The sequence below is a fragment of the Cebus imitator genome, unplaced genomic scaffold (genome assembly GCF_001604975.1).
Source record: "Cebus imitator isolate Cc_AM_T3 unplaced genomic scaffold, Cebus_imitator-1.0 Scaffold1064, whole genome shotgun sequence".
NCBI classification, from domain to species: Eukaryota; Metazoa; Chordata; class Mammalia; order Primates; family Cebidae; genus Cebus; species Cebus imitator.
The window spans coordinates 7,201-28,718 of record NW_016108379.1 but is presented as its reverse complement, the minus strand read 5'-3'; the positions used below and the strand labels follow the sequence as shown (position 1 = coordinate 28,718).

Genomic DNA, 21,518 nt, shown 5'->3' with positions numbered 1-21,518 from the left:
GACAGGCAGACAGTAAAATGGGATTACAGTTCTATCTACGAAATTTTAAGTTTTCACAAAATGAATGTTCATGTGTTTACTTCTGGTATAATTTTAAAAAAAAAACAAAAAAAAAAAAAAACAGGGAAGATGGGGAGGAACAGGGTAAGGAAGGTAAAGAACAGGAGGAAGAAGAAAGGGAAGCCAGAGAAGAAAAGGGAAAAATAGGACAAGGAGAAAGTAAGGGGAGGGTGAAAGGGAGGAGGAAGTGAACTAACTGAAACAAAAAATCAAATATTACATGTTCTCACTGATGAGTAGGAGCCAAACAATGGGTACACGTGGACATAAAGATGGAAACAATACTCACCAGGGTCTCCAAAACAGAGGAGGATGGAAGTGGGTTGAGTTGAAAAGTTACCTATCAGGTATAATGTCCACTGTTTGGGTAATGGGTACACTAGTAGCCCAGTCCCCGTCAGTATGAGATATACCCATGTAACAAACATACACATGGACCCCCTGAATCTAAAATAAAATCAAGACTTTTAAATTCATGTGAGAATCTAAGAGCCATGGCTCTGAGAGGTAGAAAGGAAGGATTTTTTTTTTTTTTTGGTCACTTAGCCACCTACACCCATGTCTAGCATGATTGGTTTCCCTGTCAGTCCCTGTCTCCCCAGTCTCAGCATTCCTCCTATAGCTCCAGCTGTAACCTGAGCAAGAGGGTCCAATGCTAGCACCCCTTTCTAGAATGGAGACTGATCTTGGCTAAACAGCTTTAGACTAACATCCTGGGCTCAATATAAAATTATTCTTCCTCCTAGGCAGTTGTAGCTTCCACTTATATGTAAGTTTTATTTTTTCCACTTTCTCCTGACATTAGAGGCTAGCTTGTTCCCTAATGTTGGTTAGTGGGTTTCTGTCTTGCTCTCTGTGCTTGCGTCCCCATTAAGGTTATGACAACAGTACCTTAGTCACTTTAGGATTAGGCCCTCTGAGGAAGTAAAGACCTATGTACTTCTATCGGCTTGAATTACATAACAACTTTGAGGGGAATTGAATGGGTGAATCCCAGCTACCTGGTAGGCTTCCCAGAAGCCAATTCCCCATGTAGGTCTATAGACTTCAAGGATCACACGAGAGCACCGTGAAGCCAAAGAGTGACAAAAGGACACTATGCCTGCTAAAAATTTAAAGAATATATTCAACATGCTGTATGAGTCACTACCCAGATAGGAAAACCAAAGCATATGTTACTTTAAAAGCAATAATACACAGAATGGTTAAATACAAACGTGGCTAAACAAGTATTAGAGGACTGAAATGTGGAAAGGAAACGCAAGATAAGAAAAATGTAACAGAAGGTGAGAAGCCCAGATTCCCTCTCATGGAAGGACAAGGTGCCCCTGCAGTCAGCAGCCAGCCTTGAGCTTTCTACTACCTCATGGTTTGACACAGCTGCAGTGAGTTAGCCTGCCCCCAAGAACTGGTAAGAGGGACTCTATTTCTGGTGATAGGTGGAACACAAACAGCCCCTGGCACAAGGTGGGTATTCCAGTGGTTAAAGCTCTCATAAGTAGTGACTTGGAATATGTGCCACTGGGGAAGAAATCACTAACAGATGAGATGGAGCAAGGGTTTGAGTTGTATTCATTTTCCAAACTATATAACAAATTACCACAAGCTTAGCGTCTTAAGCAACATACATTTATTATCTCACAGTTTTTATTTGTGAGGAGTTGGACAGTCTTAGCTAGGTCTTTGGCTCAGGGTCCCACAAAGCTACAATCAAGGGACTAGCTGAGTTGTATTTCTCATCAAAGAAAACATCTTCCAAGCTCATTCAGGATGTCGCAGGTTTCATTTTCTGGCAGTTGTAGAACTCATGGCAGCTGGCTTCTTCAAAGCTAGGAAAAGAAGTGTCTGCAGCTTTAAATTTTACCTCCAGACCCTTCTTAAAAGAGCTCATCTGGTAGGTCAGACCTACTCAGGAAAATCTCCCTTTTGAATAACTTAAAGTCAATTAGTTAAGGGCCTTAATGACATCTGCAAAATTCCGACATTTGCCATAGTCTAACTTAGAAGCAAAATCTCAGGTCTCACTCAAGCTTGAGGGAAGAATACATAAAGGCAGATACCAGGAAGATGGGATGCAAGGCAGGGTTGGTGAGGGGGGGCATCTTAGAATTCTGCCTACTACAAGAGGTAAGGAGGAAAGGAGGAAATTGGAGTTATAAGAATAAAAGCATTGAAGAGTTATTGCTAAGTGTCTTTGATGTACTACAGCAAGATGCTGAACAGCTGATGGTGAGCAACAGGCAATTAAAATCCAGGCATGAATGTCAGTATCCTTTCTGACTGCATACAAAGTGGCTCTCATTTCCTTCCAGGGGAGGAGAAAGAAATCCAAGTAGCTGAACCTAAAAAAAAAAGTTAAATGCCCAATCAAGAGAGCGCTGTAATCAGGACCTTGGTGGAAAAAACTTGAGACTCTGACACACAGGATGGGAACATCTGACTGGATCCCTTGAACTCATGTTCCATATACTCATCTGCAGGAGTGATTCATCCCAGAATAGTGAAAGAGAATGCAGAGGCCACTCCACTCTGAGGCAATGGGTATCTTGCAGAGTCTTCCCCCACTGCCTCTTTTGGCCACTAGGCATAAAGCTAAGATTCAGTCACAGCATAATCAACTGGAAAAGTGCTCAGCATGCTCAGAGAAAAGGTATTTCATTCTGAGATGCATCATCAAATAGCAAACATAAAATTAGGAAGAGAAAAAATTCACTCTCCCAAGATATAGGATTTTACACCTTGGCAAGGACCCTAGGGCATGGTGCAAATTTGTTCCTGAGATGGCTTGTAGAAGCAATGGAAAAAGTAATGCCCATACAGTGAAGCTGGAATGCCAGAATTGCCATAATAAATGATTATGGGATTAAAAGCTTCATGGCAATGGGCATGCTGAAATTCTACAGGGCCTTTAGATGATAATGTTCCATAGGAATGTCCATAAAATACACCATTTACCGAAGGCATAAAAAATGTGCTAATAAGAGGAGCACTGGCATTACTAGAAGGTCCAGTATTGAGTCTTTGCAAGCCAGGGCTCAGAGTAGGAGGGGGTGTTACAGAACTTTACTCACTGCTAGTAGTGGTGATAGTATGACTCTCACACCTAGAGGTCAGGAGGCAGTATATCACCATCCCAGAGAATAAGAAGCTGCAATAGCCATAAAGACTGGCAAGATCAGAATGGCGGCCAAGACCTAAGGTGATGGCAGTAGAAGGATTCCAAAATCCTTAAGGGCAAAATAGGCAGCCAATAAGGATATTACTTTATGCCAATAGAAGAAGCCAAGCATAGATGACTGGGAAGCAAAAAGCAGTTGCCTCCCCAAAAGCTAATCACTTTCCCAGTTTGTGGACTTGAACTTCTTTCAAACCTGGAACTCACTCCCTGATGACATGGACAGAGCCCTGGGACCAGGATGCTATAACACCATTGCAAATATATAAACAGTAATGACTCCCCCAGCCCTTCACCAAAGGGAACTAAGGCCACTTACATAGCTGTGCAAAGGAAGGGGGAATATCTATCCATTTCAAGGACTATTGAACACAGGGACTGAGTTGACATTAATATCAAGGTACTCAGAACATTGTGAAGACCTTCCTGTTAGAATGAAAACATATATGAGGACCAGGTAATAAAGTCTTAGCAATGCTCTGACTTACAGTGAGTTATTGGTCTTATGGACCCAGGGCTATGATAATACTTCCACCCTCTGTCATAACACAGTGAGAAAACTGTCTAGCTATCCCACAGTATATCACATTGATCGAGTACATTGATGGCATCATGTTGATCAAACCAGGTATACAAGATATACAAGAGGTAGTTATGACGTTGAAGACTTTGGTAAAACACATGAGCTCAGAGGATGGAAGATAAGTTCTGTGAAGAATAATAAATTGTGATCAAGGACATGCTGTGTCAGTAAAATTTTTAGTTTTCTAAGAGTCAGGAATACGCGGGGTTATCCCTTCCAAAGAAAGGCCAAATTATTCCTTTCTGCACTTCCTACCATGAAGAAGGAAGGACAATGCCTAGGGATTGCTTTGGTTCCTGGAGGCAGCGAATTTGATACCTAGGACCACTGCTCTGGTCCTTATATTTGGTACCATATAATGCTGTCATCTTTGAGTGGAAATGAGAGAAGGAAAGAACTCTGCACCAGGACCAGGTTGTGATACAAACAATCTTCCACTAGGGTCATACTCTCTAGTAGACCCTATGATGTTGAAAGTATCTATGATAGAAAAAGATGTTAAGTGGAGTTTGTGGTAAGCCCCAGAGAAAGAATCACAGTGTATGCCTCTGGAGCAGCAGAGGCGTGCCATCAGCAAACAAACAATAAAGACCAAGCTGATCACCTAATCTGGCATTATTCCTAGAAGAACATTTGGAGGGAAATTGACTATAATTGGTCATTAGCATCCTGGAAGGGTCAGTGGTTCATTCTTACAGTAATAGACACATATTCTTGATATGAATTTGCCTTATCACACTGAGGTAAGGCAGTGAGCCTCAGTGAGCACCGATATCTTGGAATATTTGGTGTATCTGACCCACTGGTCTATTGTTTCCATATAATATCATCAGACCAAGGTACAACTTTACAGTGAAGAAGTTGTGGAAGGGGGCCGAAGAACATGGTATATACTCGCTGTATAACAGATAACATACTCTAGAAGCTGCCAGCCTAATAAAGCATTGGAAATGCCTACTGATGGGGCAACTGAGCTAAAGCTGAAGCACTTATTGCGAGGCAATATACTACAGGAATAGGATACCATTCCCCAGGATGAATTGTATGCACTGAACTACAGATCTTTACATTGGTCCAGGAACCAAGGGCTGGAAACAGGAGTGATCCCACTTACTGCCATTCACAGTGACTCACTGGGGTGATTTGTGCTTGTTGCCTCCTGCAAGTCTGGACTCTTCAGCTTAAAGGTCCTGGTGCCCACATGGGTCACCAGGGCACAGTTAAGAGTCCCAATAAATTATAAGCTGAAACTCACTGTGTCCTTGCACCAAAAAGAAGACAATCACATTCTTGACAGAGGTGATTGACCCTAATCATCAGGAGGAGGCAGGGCTCCTAAGACGGAAATATAGGGGTATATGTGTAGAACCCAGGTGATCTCCTGAGGTGCCTATTAGTACTCCCCAGCCTAATGGTGAGTATAAATGGACAGTTTCAGCAATCACAGCCTGAGAAGGGCATGATGACCAAGTGCTCACATCTTTTGGAGATAAAGACCTGGGTCATAACACATAGTTAAGGAAACCAAAGGACAGTGGAGGAGTGAGACAATAAGTATCCATTTCAGCCTCAATCCCAAATGTCACAGAGGGACTATGGTTTATCCCATTAACTTCCCATTTCTAAGGTTTCCCACAGAAAGGGATGTCCACCAGAATCCTGGAGGCATCGTTCCCACAACATATATCAAAAAGTGGGTCAGAGCAGTGCAAATATTGGACTGTAGAATATAAGAATATGTTTCTTGGATCCTCCTTCAAGAAGACTTGCTGACCATCTGCAGGAATTATAATCAGAAGACAGCATCCAGGAGTTAGCTCTTTGGGGTCAGCCTCAGTTACAAAGAGGCACCCTACCAAGCTCATGCCCTTCTCCCACATCCACTGAATGAACACACTGAAGGGATGAAGACCAGACCATTTTGACCCAACTCAGACAAATCAGTCAAGCAATATTCAGTCCAGAGTTCACTGCCACATTGGCTGAGGCTGTGTTATACAAGTATACCTTATTTTTATCACACTTCAATGTATTGTGCTTCACAGATACTCTTTTTGGTTTTGTTTTACAAATTGAAGGTTTGTGGCAATCTTTTGTTGAGCAAATCTGTTGGCACCATTTTTTCAACAGCATGTGCTTGCTTTGTGTCTCTGTCACATTTTGGTAATTCTCACAATATTTCAAGCTTTATTATTATTATTACTGTTATATCTGTTACAGTGATCTGTGATCAGTCATCCTTGATGTTACCATAATAATTGTTTTGGGGTGCCACAAATCCCAACTATATGAGAAGACAAATTTAAGCAAAAAATATGTGTACGTTCTGACTGCTCCACCAACTGACCATTCCTTCATCTCTCTTCCTCTCCTTGGGCCTCCCTATTCCCTAATATATAAGATGGAAATTTGGTCGATTAATTTATAACCCTACCATAGCTTATGTGTTCAAGTGAAAGGAAGAGACTTGCATTTCTCACTTTAAATCAAAAACTAAAAATGATTAAGCTTAATGAGAAAGGCATGTCAAAAGCCAAGCTAGGCCTCTTGCACCAAACAGCCAAAGTTGTGAATGCAAAGGACACATTCTTGAAGAAAATTAAAAGTGCTACTCCAGTGAACACACAAATGATGAGAAAGCAAAACAGCTTACTGCTCATACACAGAATGTTTGAGTGGTCTAAATAGAAGATTAAGCCAACCACAACATTCCCTTAACTCAAAGCCTAATCCAGAGCAAGGCCCTAATCTTCATCAATTCTATGACGGTGGACAGAGGTAAGAACTCTGCCAAGGAAAAATTTGAAGCTAGCACAGGTTGGTTCATGAGGGTTAAGAAAAAAGCCATCGCCATAACATAAAGTTGCAAGATGAAGCAGCAAGTACTGATGTAGAAGCTGCAGCAAGTTATACAGAAGATCTAGCTAAGATCACTGATGAAGGTGGCTGCACCAAGCAACACATTTTCAATGTAGATGAAACAGCCTTCTGTTGGAAGAAGACTAGGACTTTCACAGCTAGAGAGGAGAATTCAATGTCTGGCTTCAAGGCTTCAAAGCTTCAAAGGACAGGCTGACAGTTTTGTTATGGACAAATGCAGGTGGTGTATTTAAGTTGAAACCAATGCTCCTTTGCCATTCCAAAAATCTGAAGGCCCTTAAGGATGATGCTAAGTCTACTCTGCTTGTGCTCCATCAATGAAAGAGCAAAGCCTTGGTGACAGCATAGCTGTTCACAGCATGGTTTACCGAATATTTTAAGCCTATTGTTGAGACCTACTTCTCAGGGAAAAAAAAAAAAAAAAAAAAGGATATCTTTTCAAATATTATTCTTCCCTGACAATACACCTGATCACCCAAGATCTCTGATGGAGATGTGCAAGGAGATTAATGTTGTTTTCATGCCTGTTAATGCAGCATCCATTCTGCAACCCATGGATGGGGTAATTTTGACTTTTAAGTCTTTGTATTTAAGAAATATAGTTTATAAAGCTATAGTTGCCATAGATAGTAATTCCACTGATGGATCTGGGCAAATCAATTGACAACTTTCTGGAAAGGATTTGCCATTCTAGGTGTCATTAACAACATTCCTGATTTATGTGAGGAGGTCAAAATATTAACATTAAAAGGAGTTTGGAAGATGTTGAGTCCAACCTTCACAGATGACTTCAGTGGTGGAAAGAACTGTAGATGTTGCAGAAATAGCAAGAGAACTAGAATTAAAAGTGGAGCCTGAGGATGTGACCGAATTGCTGTGATGTCATGATAAATCTTGAATGGATGAGGAGTTGCTTCTTATAGATGAGCAAAGAAAATGGTTTCCTGAAATGGAATTGATTCCCGGTGAAGATACTGTCAACAATGTTGAAATGACAACGAAAGATTTAATATATTACATAAACTTAGTTGATAAAGCAGTGGCAAAATTTGAGAGGATTGGCTCAAGTTTTGAAAGAAGTTCTACTGTGGGTAAAGCCTTATCAAACAGCATCCCATACTTGATAAATATTTGTGAAAGGAAGAGTCAATCAATGTAGCAAACTTAATTGTTGTCCTATTTTAAGAAATTGCCACAGCCACCCCAACCTTCAGCAACCACCACCCTAATGAGTTGGCATCTATCAACAATGAGGCAAGACCCTCCACCAGCAAAAACATTATGACTCACTAAAGGCTCAGATGATTGTTAGTATTTCTTAGCGATAAAGTGTTTTTAATTAAGGCATTGCATTTTTGGACATAATGTTATTGACTACTTAATAGATTACAGTATAGCATAAATATAACTTTTATATGTGCTGGGGAACCAAAATTTTGTGTGACTCACCTTATTGTGATTTTCCTGTTATTGCAGTGGTCTGGAACTAAACCTATATTATTCCAAGTTACGCCTGTACTTATACATCTCATCTGTACAACCCACTTCCTTGACTTTTTTCACAGCTGTTGGTCCCTAACAAAATCTTGTACTTGAAACTCCAATCCAGTGTTTGCTTCCAGAGAACTCAACCTACAACAACAAAGTAGCTACAGAAGGCACCTAACATTCCTAGGGCCAGGAGAGCAGAAAAAAGAAGTTAGGTTTACTAGAGTGGAGATGATTAAAGAACATTTCCTGCAGAGTAAGGACCCAGGCCTCTAAAGACAGCACAGTGAACAGCTGCTGCTGCCTTAAGAAGTCAGAGGACCACAGCCCTGCTCACTCCAGGGCTGCTGCTGGTGTTTCTGAGGAAAAATGAGAGGGGTTCTAAAAGTGACAACAGAACTGGAATCTGAAGCCAAATGTGATTACCAGAGCGAATGGCCCCAGCCAAAATAATGGTGACATTCATGGTAAGCACACAGGAAAGAAAGCTCCCTTCTCCCTCATCATCACTCCAGGCTACTTCTACTGCCCCCTTTTAGCATAGCTAAATATGCCAAACAGAAATGAGGTGTGTAGGCACAACCTGAACATTACATAGTATAGCAAAAAACAAAAAAAAAGGGGGAGGGTTAGAACTGAGGGACACCAGTACAAGACTATCTCTTCTGTGCCTTTTCTCAGGAAACATAAAGAGATGACTTCTGGGAAAATGAACCTTTAATATTGCTTAAGACACCATAGAGAAGTAAGAATATGCTAGGAATCCTTTGCTGTGATATCTAATGCTTGTGATCCTGACATGAAATGTCCATGAAGTTTTGTTTAAACAGTAAGACATGCCTTCATATTTTTCTATTATTAAAAGAAAAATTGGAGATTCAACAATGAAGTATGAGGCGTAGTCTCCTTTTTCCCATTTCTCTTATTCTTCATCTTTTTTACTTTTTTTACGTTTCTTAAAAAGCACAAGTAAGCAATATAATAAAAAAGGAATCAAAGGAAGAAGGAACAATAATAACAGGTAACCCAACTTTCCCATCACATTTAATCCTTCCACGTTGTTCTTAGGAGGTGGGCCACTATCAGCACTACCTCCATAGCCTTTGTCCTTGCAGTAGGGAGGTGCCCATTCACGGTTGCAGTGACAGTGTTGTTTATTGTTGCAGACTCCCCTCATGTTGCAGGTCTGAGGCTGACAGGCTTGTGACAGACGAACCACACTGGCACACTTCTTATGGATGCAGATCTTTTCTGGACCACATACTGTGCCATCTTTCACCTGACCAATATCAGGTATAGACATCCCTAAATGATAATCAGTGCCCCAGCAAGTGGTGTCATTGAGGTGAAACTGCTGCACTGTAGAATGCTCCCTCAGATTGGGAATGATTCCTACATTTTCACACTGAACCCTCCCACACATGATATCAGGGGGCCAACATTTTACGTATGTTGTGCCTACAATACCACAGTGACCAAAACGGTTTCCTTGGGTGTTGATTTCTTCGTAGCAACTCTGAGATGCGCTCCTTGCATCTTGGCCAAAAATCTCTTTACATTGTATATCATGGTTATTACATGTCTTTTCATAGCAGAAGGCATTGACATTACAGGAGATCCCGTCCTGCACATACACATCATCTGGGCATTGATGGGATGTCCCATTGCACCACTCTGGAAGGTCACATTCACCAACTTGTTGTCTACATAAAGTCCCTGGTGGCAGAAATTTGCAGTCTTTGCAACACAATCCAAAAGCACAAGCAGCTCCAGGACTTAGAGTACAGTTTAACAGACAACAGGGATCTTCTGCACACTGCTGTGTGGTTCCACAGTCACATTCCTCTCCTTCTTCAACCACTAGATTCCCACAGTACTTCAGTCTAATGATATTCCCTGGATATGGAGGAGGGTAAATACATAATCCCCTACCGATAGTACTATCCCAATAATTGGCATAACTGCAGTTGCTAAATTTAGTTGTCAACTGTCTGTAGGGATGCATTATGCACCACTGTAGCTCACACACACACCATTCAGTGTCGTGTCGCATACCCAAATTATGACCAAGCTCATGGCTCAAAGTAATTGCAAAAATGACCAACCTGTTGTCTTCAAAAACGTCAACTCCACAATTAAAAAGATTATGGCATATTCCTTTAACATAGGCAACACCAAGCTTTATGCCTTGCATCTCTTTTATGAAAAGATGTGCAACATCATATTGTAGTCGATTATTAAGGTTATAAGTCTTCCAAGTAGCAAATTCTTCTAAAACATTATCTAGGTCTACATTGGTAGCAACTGGATTTGATGAAGTCCATATATCAATTCCAGTCAAAATTACATCAACCTCCAAAGGATCATAGAAGGAATCCACTATATTGATAATGTTAAATACTTCATGCTGCACTATTGATGCATTACTTTGAGAAAAAAGGTATCGACCATTATCCACGACCACCGCCAGCTCAACAAACCGCCAATGGGTCCACCAGCCAACAAAAGAACTTTGCTTCAGAGTGAAATTATATGACAATTGCAACTCCAATTGGCGTGCTATTTTCTCTTCTGTTAACCCACATCTCATAGGTGGAAACTGTGTATCATCACTGTCTATCTTATGTACTAGGTGTTCAAAAGTGGCAGAAACACTAATTGGCTTGATTTCATAAAAAAGGTCATTTATCTGTAGCATTCCAAGAAATCCCCCAGAACAGGTACTAAGTGCAACCAAGGACTCGGGGACCTCCTCCACATAACCATGGTAGTAGCAGTCATCCTGGATGAAGGGCTGATCCTGGAGGAGGGCATGCTGCTCCGTGTAGGTGAACACAGGGAGGTGTGTGGCAAACAACAGCTTCTTTACCCTCATGTGGACAGTGTATCTCTGTCCCCCCAACCGCAGGCTATAGGAGAGCCATCCAGGAGCCTTTGCACCTCTGCCCCTGCTGATCACCTTCAAAGGGATTACCACTTCTGAGGAAGTGAAACCCTGGGAGGGCCTGGCCTGAGAGTGGCCAGAAATGGACAAAAACACCCCAAACCAAAGCAGCAGAAGAGTGACCCTGATGTGCACCAGAGGCTCACCCATTGCCATCATGAAGCTGTGATTATGGAGCCATCTGCCTAGAGCAGACGATGACAAGGTATGAGGCACTGCTGGTCTGGTTCCTCCCTCTGAGCTGTTCAGGGTGCTAGGCTGACCTTTAAGGATCTGGAATCTGCGTCCTGGTGGAGCTGGACCATCAGAGCTGCAGTGCTGAAAATAAAAACTGAAAGAGCCAGGATGGGGTGGGTGGGATGGAAAGAGTGAGGAGAGAGAGAAAAAAGCCAAAGTGATTCTTATATTTGGACCATATTTGAAGCAATAACATGCAAAGGATTCTCTTAATACATATGGGCAATAAGATTTCCAGATGGGGCAGATTGAACATAGTTGAGTTATTGTCAAACTTCCATGATAGATACATAAAGATTCACTGTATACTGTTCTTTAAACATGTAAAATGGCAAGGCATTTTCCATGTTATTTTAATGTATTTATTTTATTTTATTTATTTTACAGATGGAGTACTGCTCTGTTGCCCAGGCTGTAGTGCAGTGACATAACCATAGCACACTGCAGCCTTAAATTCCTGGACTCAAGGAATCCTCCCACTTTAGCCTCCAAGTAGCTAGACCTGCAGGCCTGCACTATAACGCCCAGCTAATTTTTCTTTTTCTTTCTTTTTTTTTTTTTTTTTTTTTTTTTTTTTTTTTTTTTTTTTTGGTGGTGATGGAGTCTCGCTATGTTACCCAGACCGGTCTCAAACTCAAGTGGTCTTGTCTCGGTCTCCCAAGGTACTGGGATTACAGGCCTGAGCTGTCATACCAGGCAAAATTATTCATTTTAAAGACATTGGCATCTGACACAAATCTTTCTTCCAACCAAAAACCTACTGACAACCTGCACATTCATGTGTACCACACATCCAAAACCCATCATTTTTTGTTCCTTTAATATAGTTTGCTCCATCTCCCATCTCCTATCCCAGATATTTTATGTATACCTCATTCTGCTCTAAATTGGTAGTCAAAAAAGTCCCGCTACAAGGGCTTATTAGTATTGGAAGACCTCCTCCAATCAAGACTTTTTAATTTTATAATATATGCTTATCTGCAGGAAAGCCCTGGGAATTCCAAGAAAGGAAGGCATATGATGGGGTAACAGGGAGTGGGGCAGCTGTTTTGGGGCAGTGCACACAGCCCACTAGCATCATAATCTCTATCATAAGAGGCTCCTCCTGATCATGTCAATACAGATTTGATTCTATTTTTCACATGGCTGGTGAGTTACCTGGATCTACCGATTTCAACCTCAGTGTTCCAAAGAAAGCTACACAGGGGAGCTTAAGCCTAGAGTCCGTTCATTATAATGTTCAGAAGACCACAATTTGAGTAGACTTTAAAACCTTATTAGTGTTGAAAACAAATTCTGGCTCAAGTAAAAGCTAATTTTGCTCAGATCCTGACTTTCACTTAAAAATGTTGTTGATAATTTGCCCAATATTTGAAATCAAAATGTTAAAACAACTTGGGAGACACGCTGTTAACACATACTAGTGGCCTCAATATTCTAAGAGCACAAATGAGCATGTGCAACATCCTTAGCATTATGATGTCAAGAAAACCTGTATCCTTCCGTGTGGGTTTCCAGAACTAACGGATGACCACCAGAAGCCACAAGAGGAAATCAGGACTACTAGGTGAGACCTCTTAGGAAAAGTATCTCTAATAGAGATGAAATCCCAATTTAGATTTCTTCTCCATAGCTCTCTTCATAATATCCTTGTTATATGTCACAGAGTTTGGAATATTAAGATGGAAATGGGTGAAATGAGAGAGAATCATGAAAGAAAAAGCCTTATAAAGAAGATAAAACCTATATTAAGTATTGTCAGAAATATGATGAGGTTATAATACAAAAGCTTATTCCAAAGAATCTGTGATAGGCCAGTCCATGCCATCAATGCATTACTCCAGAGACAAGTCTTGAGGAAACACTGCCTTCCCATTAAATTTGTGAACTGGTATATTCTGAAGACCTTTCCTCTAATATTACTAGGATTTTAACCACTGTGAGAATATTCCTCTGAATCAGTAATTAACTCTTTCTTCTACTTCCAGTAACAATTTAAAACTCATCAACACCCTATCTTATGATCCTTCCACTCACTCACAGTCACAGCCTAATTTTATGTTTCTCAAACTCAGGTCACAAACTGTAAATCAATTTAGTGGGTCACAACCAAATGAAATACAACTGCGTAAAAATATCAGAGGGTTTTACACAGATCCTTAGTAAGACCTTCACACACTGTAACCAAAGTTTATATTCAATTTTCCATATCTGTTTATATCTGCACACTCTCATGCTCACTGAGTCTTAACGTAAACTAAACTACATTTCTTACTGTGGGTCACAGTCAAAATCCATTGGAAGAGCAGTAGCCAAATAATGAAAATGAAAGATTTTAGGGCAAAACTCTGTCCCTCTTTCTTTGCTGAAAATAAAATCCTATCTGTAGCTACAGTCATTCTTAACTCTCCCTGGGTTCTTGGATTCAATTTCAGTGAAAGATGTATCTTCCTCCAGTTCCAGCTCACAGCCCCTGTATCTGTGCTATGAATTCTATAGTCCTACCTACTACTTGAAGATTGACTACTATCAGATTTATCTTCAACATTTCCTTCATTACTTTCTCTTTACCTCCAGTATATGAACATGCTTAAATCTTTACTAACCTTAAAAATATTTATCTTCCTTTACTCTCACATACTCCCAAGGCTTCCATCTTGCCACTAGAGCTTTTTCTCCTTAATGGACAGGAATCGCTTACCAGCAAAATGAACAATTATGCCCACAGTCCCTTCCATGGCCATGGTCATCAATGGTCTGCATTGCCCCTCTCAAGAAACAAATATAAGAATTGACACCTCACATGGTAAAAGGAAACAAATCTCTGTAGATCTCACAGAAGATTAAGCTCTTGATCTAACTGCTTACTAGCAAGGTCCTCTCAGTTACAGACCACACCAAGAGGCTCTTAAAGTCAATTGACTCTGCCTCCACCACGTCTATCCAGTTTTCTTTTTCTGTCCCTCTCCCTCATGCAAATGTCAGGCCAGCCTCTTCAACCCCATCCAATGAGCTCCACACACAGCATATGCTCACTTCTGCTTTAGGAACTTTATTCATGCTCTACCCTTATCTAAACCATCTAAACTTTCCTCATTCTTGAACCACATTACAGTATCCTTCAATGTTCAGATTAAATTTAACTTCTGCTTTGCATCATGAGTATTCTGTAAACTTCTGTATAAGCATCATATACAAATATTTATGTATACTATCTGCTCTTTTATGTACGGTTCTACCACATCACCAAACTATAATTTTGTAGAAAAATATAGCAGAAATCTTGTTAATGATGTAAAGTGTTCATATTTTTGGCTAAAGAAAGCTTAGTGTCCTTAATATGATTTCAATTACGTTAAAACCTGCATAAAACAAAGGTGGATGTGAAATTCAATACAATATTAAAAGTAGCTGACTTGATGACACACTTGGGGAGCTGAGTTTGGAACAACTGGGAGATAATCTTATATCTTTGCCATCTACTATCTTCTTTTTTAGAGATATGGTCGTGAGGAAATGGATCAGAAGTGAATAAATAAGGATCAATTAAGTGCATTTTCTAAGAAAGTCTTTTTCATATTCTTTTCATGATTATATTAATGACTAGATGATTTATTTCTTTTCATGATTATATTAATAACTGGATACATAGGTTTCCCCTAATGTATGGGGGGCTGAACTGTTCCATATGTCCAGGCAGAATTAGAGAATCCTCTCTTAGGATGTGTTAAACAAAAAAGTTTCCTCATTGCAGAGCTTAGTGGACACAATCTGACCTTTGCCAGATTTGACTGACAATGATGAAAGAAATCACCCAAGAAATGAGAGGCTTGGGAAAATATACAAACCTAAGCCTGAAAAGGTTTTGACAAGGACACAGCAGATGATGCTATCGAGAAGAGAAAACTATAAACAGGCTGATAGATGGCTGCATGAAAAGAGAGTTTCCTTGAGTCCGACCGAATGGGCAGTCACCTGGAGCATCTGTGTTAGAGAATGACGGAAGCTTCCTAAAGCAGGTTTGACTATACCTGGTGTGTGGTAAAAATAATTTAATATGCATCTAAAAGCAAGACAAACTGTTACAAGAGACAAACGGTGAGACTATATAATGATAAAGGGTGCAATTTATCAGGAAAATATAACAATTAGAAATATATGCACTCAATGTTGGAGAACTCAAATATATAAAGCAAATATTGACATAATTTAAGGGAGAAATAGAAAGCAACAAAATAATAGTAAGATACTTCAATCCCTATTTTCAATATTGGATAGAACATCCAGACAGAAAATCAATTTTAAAAAATAACTTGATATGGGCTAGAAACTGTACAACAGCTATCCTCATATGTGATGGGATTGCTGATTCAGACTTCCTTATCTATCCATAAAATTTTGTTATGTCCAGAGTTCTAAAGCCATTTTATAATACTGCAGTATCCCTTTTCTTTTATCTTTTTCTTTTTTCTTTTTTCTTTTTTTGAGATTGTGTATCGCTCTGTCACCCAGGCTGGAGTGCAGTGGTGCAATCTCAGCTCACTGCAATCTCCACCTCCCTGGGTCAAGCAATTCCCCTGCCTCAGCCTCCCAAGTAGCTGGGATTACAGGCACATGCTTGGATAATTTTTTTGTATTTTTAGTAGAGAACAGGGTTTCACCATGTTGGCCAGACTGGTCTTGAACTTCTGACCTCAGGTAATCTGCCCACCTCGGCCTCCCAAAGCGCTGGCATTACAGGTGTGAGCCACTGCGCCCAGCCAGTATTCCTTTTCTACAGCCTTATCAAAAGTTACAAGCATTTATTTTCCAATTTAGTTTTACTTTCAGTACATATCAAAATTGTACTCTTCAGATCAACAAACTAACTTGAGACAAATTATATAGCTTTCTGCACATCTTTTTTTCCTCAGGTGTTAATCAAAGAGTGAAAATGGATACTGCTTTAGTAATGTCTGCTTTATTCTTAAAATTTCTTTTGCTAGATGTAAAGCTTTGGTGTTAACACAAGTGATTTTAATATGTAAATATGAATGAATGTCTTTAGTTTACCCGTTTGTCTATTATTATTTTCATTTATCCTTCAGAGAGGAGGATCCTTTCATGATCTTGAATACATTTCATTAGATATCGTTGCATTTTAAGAATGAAAATACAACCGTTTTCTGTCTTAGATTCCTGCTGCTATGAGAAGCTGAAAGTCAAGAATGTGATGCACTTTTTACATTACTATATATCATACATATACCATAGGTTGCTTTGATACCTATCCTGTAGCACAGCCACTAACAAGAGTGAGTTAATTATAAAATTCTCTTTGAGAAGGATTCAGTACAAGTAACTAATTCTTAGCTGGCAGTGGCTTATGAAGGACTATAACTTAGGAACGTAAGAATTCTGTTAATAGTGCACTTTTTGGCCTTAAATGTCTTCTACTACTGAAAATAGTTTAAATCTTAGCTTTGTTTCTATTACTCCCTCTCTCTGCCTCAGAAAGAGGAATTCGGAAGAATGGCTTAAAGGACGTAGTGTCATTGATTTGTTGCTGATCTTTTAGAAAACATTAGTCTATGTAAGCTGGGGACTTATTTTTTGTTTGTATATAGGGGAGAAATAATGCCACCCTGAACCAGTCAGATTTAGTTTGAATCAAATCAATCAAAACTCCAACTATTCTGTTTCTCTTGTATATTTTTACTTAGCAAAGGAAAATTTTAGTAAGAATGCTACTTGACAAGAAGAAAAGTCATTTCTAAAGCACATATCCAAACTTAAAGGTGATTGAACCCAAAATATAATGTTTGTGTTTGTATCTTAGTTTTTAACAAAAAATTTAAAAAATAAGAAAAAATGCATAATTTTAAAAAGAAAAAAAGCTCATAGAATAAGGATATAAAAATTTTTGTACAGCTGTACAATGTTTTTATGCTTTAGCTAAGTGCTATTACAAAAGTCAGAAGTTTAAAAAATTAAAAGTGTATAAAGTAAAAAAGTTACAGTAAGCTAAGCTTAATTTATTATTAAAGAAAGAAATTTTTAAAAATAAATTTATCATAGCCTAAGTGCACATATAAAGTTTACAGTAGTGTACAGTTATGTCCTAGGCCTTCACATTTACTCACCACTTATTGACTTACCCAGGGAAACTCTCAGTTCTGCAGGCTCCATTCATGATGACTGTCCTAAACAAGTGAACCATTTTTAATCTTTTATGCCATACGTTTACTATTTCTATGTTTAAATATGTTTATATACATAAATACTTACCACTGTATTCCAGTTGCCTACAGTATTCAGTACAGTAGCATACTGTACAGGTTTGTAGCACAGGAGCAATAGGCTACCCAATATAGTCAGTGATACCATTTTACGTTTGTAGAAGTACACTCTATGATGTCTGCACAATGACGAAATCACCTAACAACAAATTTCTCAGAACTTGTCCCCACTGCTAAGTGATGAATGAGTGTATTTGTGAATTTTCCGGATTTCATTATACTACTGATAGCTACTCTCATTCCACTGTGGTCAGATGACCTAATATGTGAACTATCCTGGAGAATATTTTGTGTGCCCTTGGGAAGAATATATATTCTGACGTTTTGAGTGGAATGTTCTGTGTATGTCTGCTAGGTCCATATGGTCTATAGTGTAGTTCAAGTTAGTTTTTCTTTTTTTTTTTTTTTTTCAGAAACTTAAAAATTTTTTATTCAACAATGTACACTTATTGTCTCTTAATTTGATCTACAAATTTCTCAAGTTTTTTTCTGATAAAATAAGTAAATCTGGGTATGGTTGTAGAGTGTTTGTAATTTATATTTTTAAAACACTGAACATGCAGTAAGACATCAATAAAGATCATCATGTAACTGAAAGATTTAATATTGCTAAGGTGTCCATACTATGGAATACTATGCAGCCATAAAAAAGAATGAGTTCATGTCCTTTGTAGAAACATAGATGAACCTGGAAGCCACCGTTCTCAGCAAACTAACATAGGAACAAAAAAACAAATAGTGCATGTTCTCACTCATAAGTGGGAGTTGAACAATTAGAAAAAATGGACACAGGGAGGGGTACATCACACACCGGGACCTGTTAGGGGATGGGGAGCAAGGGGAGGGAGAGCATTAGGACAAATACCTAATGCATGTGGGTCTTAAAACCTAGATGATGGGTTGATAGGTGCAGCAGACCACCAAGGCACATGTATACCTAAGTAACAAACCTGCACATTCTGCACATGTATCCCAGAACTTAAAATTAAAACAAACAAATCTACCTCTTAGAAAAAAATAACATTCAGGCTGGGCATGATGGCTCACGCCTATAATTTTGGCACTTTGGGAGGCCAAGGTGGGTGGATCACCTGAGATCAGGAGTTTGAGACCAGCCTAGCCAACATGGTGAAACCTCATCTCTACTAAAAATACAAAAATTAGCCAGGTGTGGTGGCAGGCGGCTGTAGTCCCAGCTTCTTAGGAGGCTGAGGCAGAAGAATCAATTGAGCCTGGGAGGCAGAGGTTGCAGTAGCCAAAATTGGGCCACCGCACTCTAGTCTGGGCAAGAGAATGAGACCCTGTCTCAAAAAAAAAAAAGAAATTCAATGTATCTTATCCTAAATTAATTTTATGTTTTATTTTATATTTATAGAAGCCTTCTCAAGTATCATATAAAATCCTCATGCTTAAAAAAAAAATGTGACTTCCAATGTTGGAGGTGGGAAAGTAAAATGGCACGGCTGCTATAAAAAACACTACAGAGGTTCCTAAAAAAAATAAACATAGAACTACCATATGATCTACTGATCCCGCTTCTAGGTGTTTATCCAAATTATCCAAATCAGGCTCTTGAACATATCTTTGCACTCCCATGTTCATGGCAACATTATTTACAAGAGCCAAAAGGTGGAAAAAATCTAAATGCTTCCCAACAGACGAATGGCCAAAACAGGTCGTATATACGTACAAAGAAATATTCAGTCATTAAAAAGAAGGAAATCCTGTCATATGCTTCACCATGGATAAGCATTGAGAATATTATACTAAGTGAAATAAGCCAGTCACAGGACAAATACAGAATAATTTCACCGAAGAGGTATCTAAAGTAGTAAAACTCTTACTAGGAAAAAAAAAACAGAATATTAGTTGCCAGGTGCTGAGGGATTAGGGAAATGAGGAGTTCCTAGTCAATGAATATATAATTTCAGTCATGCAAGATGAAAAAGTTCTAGAGATCTGCTCTACAATAATATGCATATAGTTAATAATACTGTAGTTCCTTCTAGCAAATCTTACCTCTGGGTCTCTCAGTGTTCGATTTTTATTTTTCAGTCCTCTAATAACTTTTTAAAATTTTCCTATATTGATTTTCCTTGGTGGGTTTTTCTTATCTGGACAGGATATTGACAGACACAAGAGTTGGTACTAGGAGTGATATCAAAAGAGAAAGATAAAATGGGAATCTGGGATTGATCTGGGCACAACACTGGTCTTAAACACACTGCTGAATTCTAATCCAATGACGAATGGCATGTAGTGACATCACAATTAGCTACTACTCAATGTTGATTGTAGTGAACTGCCCTATTGACACAAGTGTATAAGGGGATATAGTGACCGCTGTGATAATTATGAGTACCTCAAAGACTGAGAGGTGAAATAGCTATATATATTTAATTATGCTGGAAATTTTGCATGATGAGGCCTAAGGCTTGAAATTCACAGTGCAGAGAGCTCATAATGGTGAACCTAAAAGAATCTCTCCTTTGTTTCAGCCATACGACTAAGCTAACTGAAAATAAAATTTAATTGGAATGATTGCAGAGTCACAATGTAAGTTGAATACATAGTTATGTCAAGGGAAAGGGAAGAAACTGATTGGGAAGAGGAAAAACCTTGAGACTTGAAATAGAGAATTCTAGGTTAATTTGGATGATTTTGAACATCAAAAAGTTCCAAAATATCCCTGAGTGTCCTTTACTAGTGAAAGAGCCCAGAGTTCTCCTGTCTGAGAAGTCTAGCCACCTCTAGCTTGAGACCTTATAATGACCTCAGCTGGGAACTTATCCTGCAATGGGATACATAGACTCCTCAAGATATACTCCTACCACCCCTTATCAGCTCTAGATGCAAACAAGAATTGGATCTCAACATGCTCCAGAGGGAAAAATTCCAAATCTGAATTGGAAGGAAATAACTTCTACTCCAAAATACTGGCAACATTTTACTAATTTACATTAGCAAAAGGAAGCCAAAGAAACCATATTAATAACAGAAATGATGAAGCAGCAACAAAAATAAAGAAGATATATTTCATAGAATGAAATTCAACAGGAATTTGTATTTAACAAATACCTTCAAAATATATAAAGGAAACTGCAAGAGATATAAGAGGATAAATAGAAAAATTCAAAGTCTACTTGTTGGTATAACACGCTTCAGTAACTGATATAACAAGTTAAAAAAGAATCAACAAAGAAATAGAAAACTTAAGAAATTTTAATTAAATTAACCTAATGCACACATGTAAAAACACCCAACAATAGCAGCATGGTTATGAAGTTCAAATGTGCATAGGACATATATCAAAATACATAATATCCATGGGCATAATGGAAGTATCAGCAAATCCTAAAAATAAGATTTGCAGCCAGGCATGGTGGCTCACACCTGTAATCCTAACACTTTGGCAGGCTGAGGCAGGTGGATCACCTGAGGTCAGGAGTTCAAGACCAGTATGACCAACATGGTGAAACCTTGTCTCTACTAAAAATGCAAAAATTAGCCAGGCATGGTGGTGTGCACCTGTAATCCCAGCTACTCTGGAGACTGAGGCAGGAGAATTGCTTGAAACTGGGAGACAGAGGTTGCAGTGAGCCGAGATCACACCACTGCACTCTAGCCTGGGCAACAAAGCAAAATTCCATCTCAAAAAAAAAAAAAAAGAATTGCACAGTATATGTCTTTTAAGGACTACAGAATTTAAAAAGAAAGCTACATAAATACAAAGAGCTAGTGACCGAGCAAGAGCATTGCCATCTTAGGACAATAGGACAAGCACCACTATTTTAAGGTTTACCTTGATCAAAAACTACCTAAATCCAAAGGGCATCAGGTCGGCATGACCATAAACCACAAATGACATCTCCA

The 21,518-nt window shown here is 39.1% G+C and overlaps 1 protein-coding gene across 1 annotated transcript; it reads right to left on the bottom strand.

Moving 5' to 3' along the window:
* Window positions 1-8,888: 8,888 nt before the first annotated feature.
* On the bottom strand, window positions 8,889-20,626 carry ADAM20 (ADAM metallopeptidase domain 20). The gene is made up of 2 exons (XM_017521333.2): window positions 19,665-20,626; window positions 8,889-11,461 (listed from the first exon to the last, which is right to left on the bottom strand). Exon 2 carries the CDS (start codon window positions 11,287-11,289, stop codon window positions 9,109-9,111), a length of 2,181 nt encoding a protein of 726 aa, XP_017376822.2. The 5' UTR covers window positions 11,290-11,461; window positions 19,665-20,626; the 3' UTR covers window positions 8,889-9,108.
* Window positions 20,627-21,518: the final 892 nt, after the last annotated feature.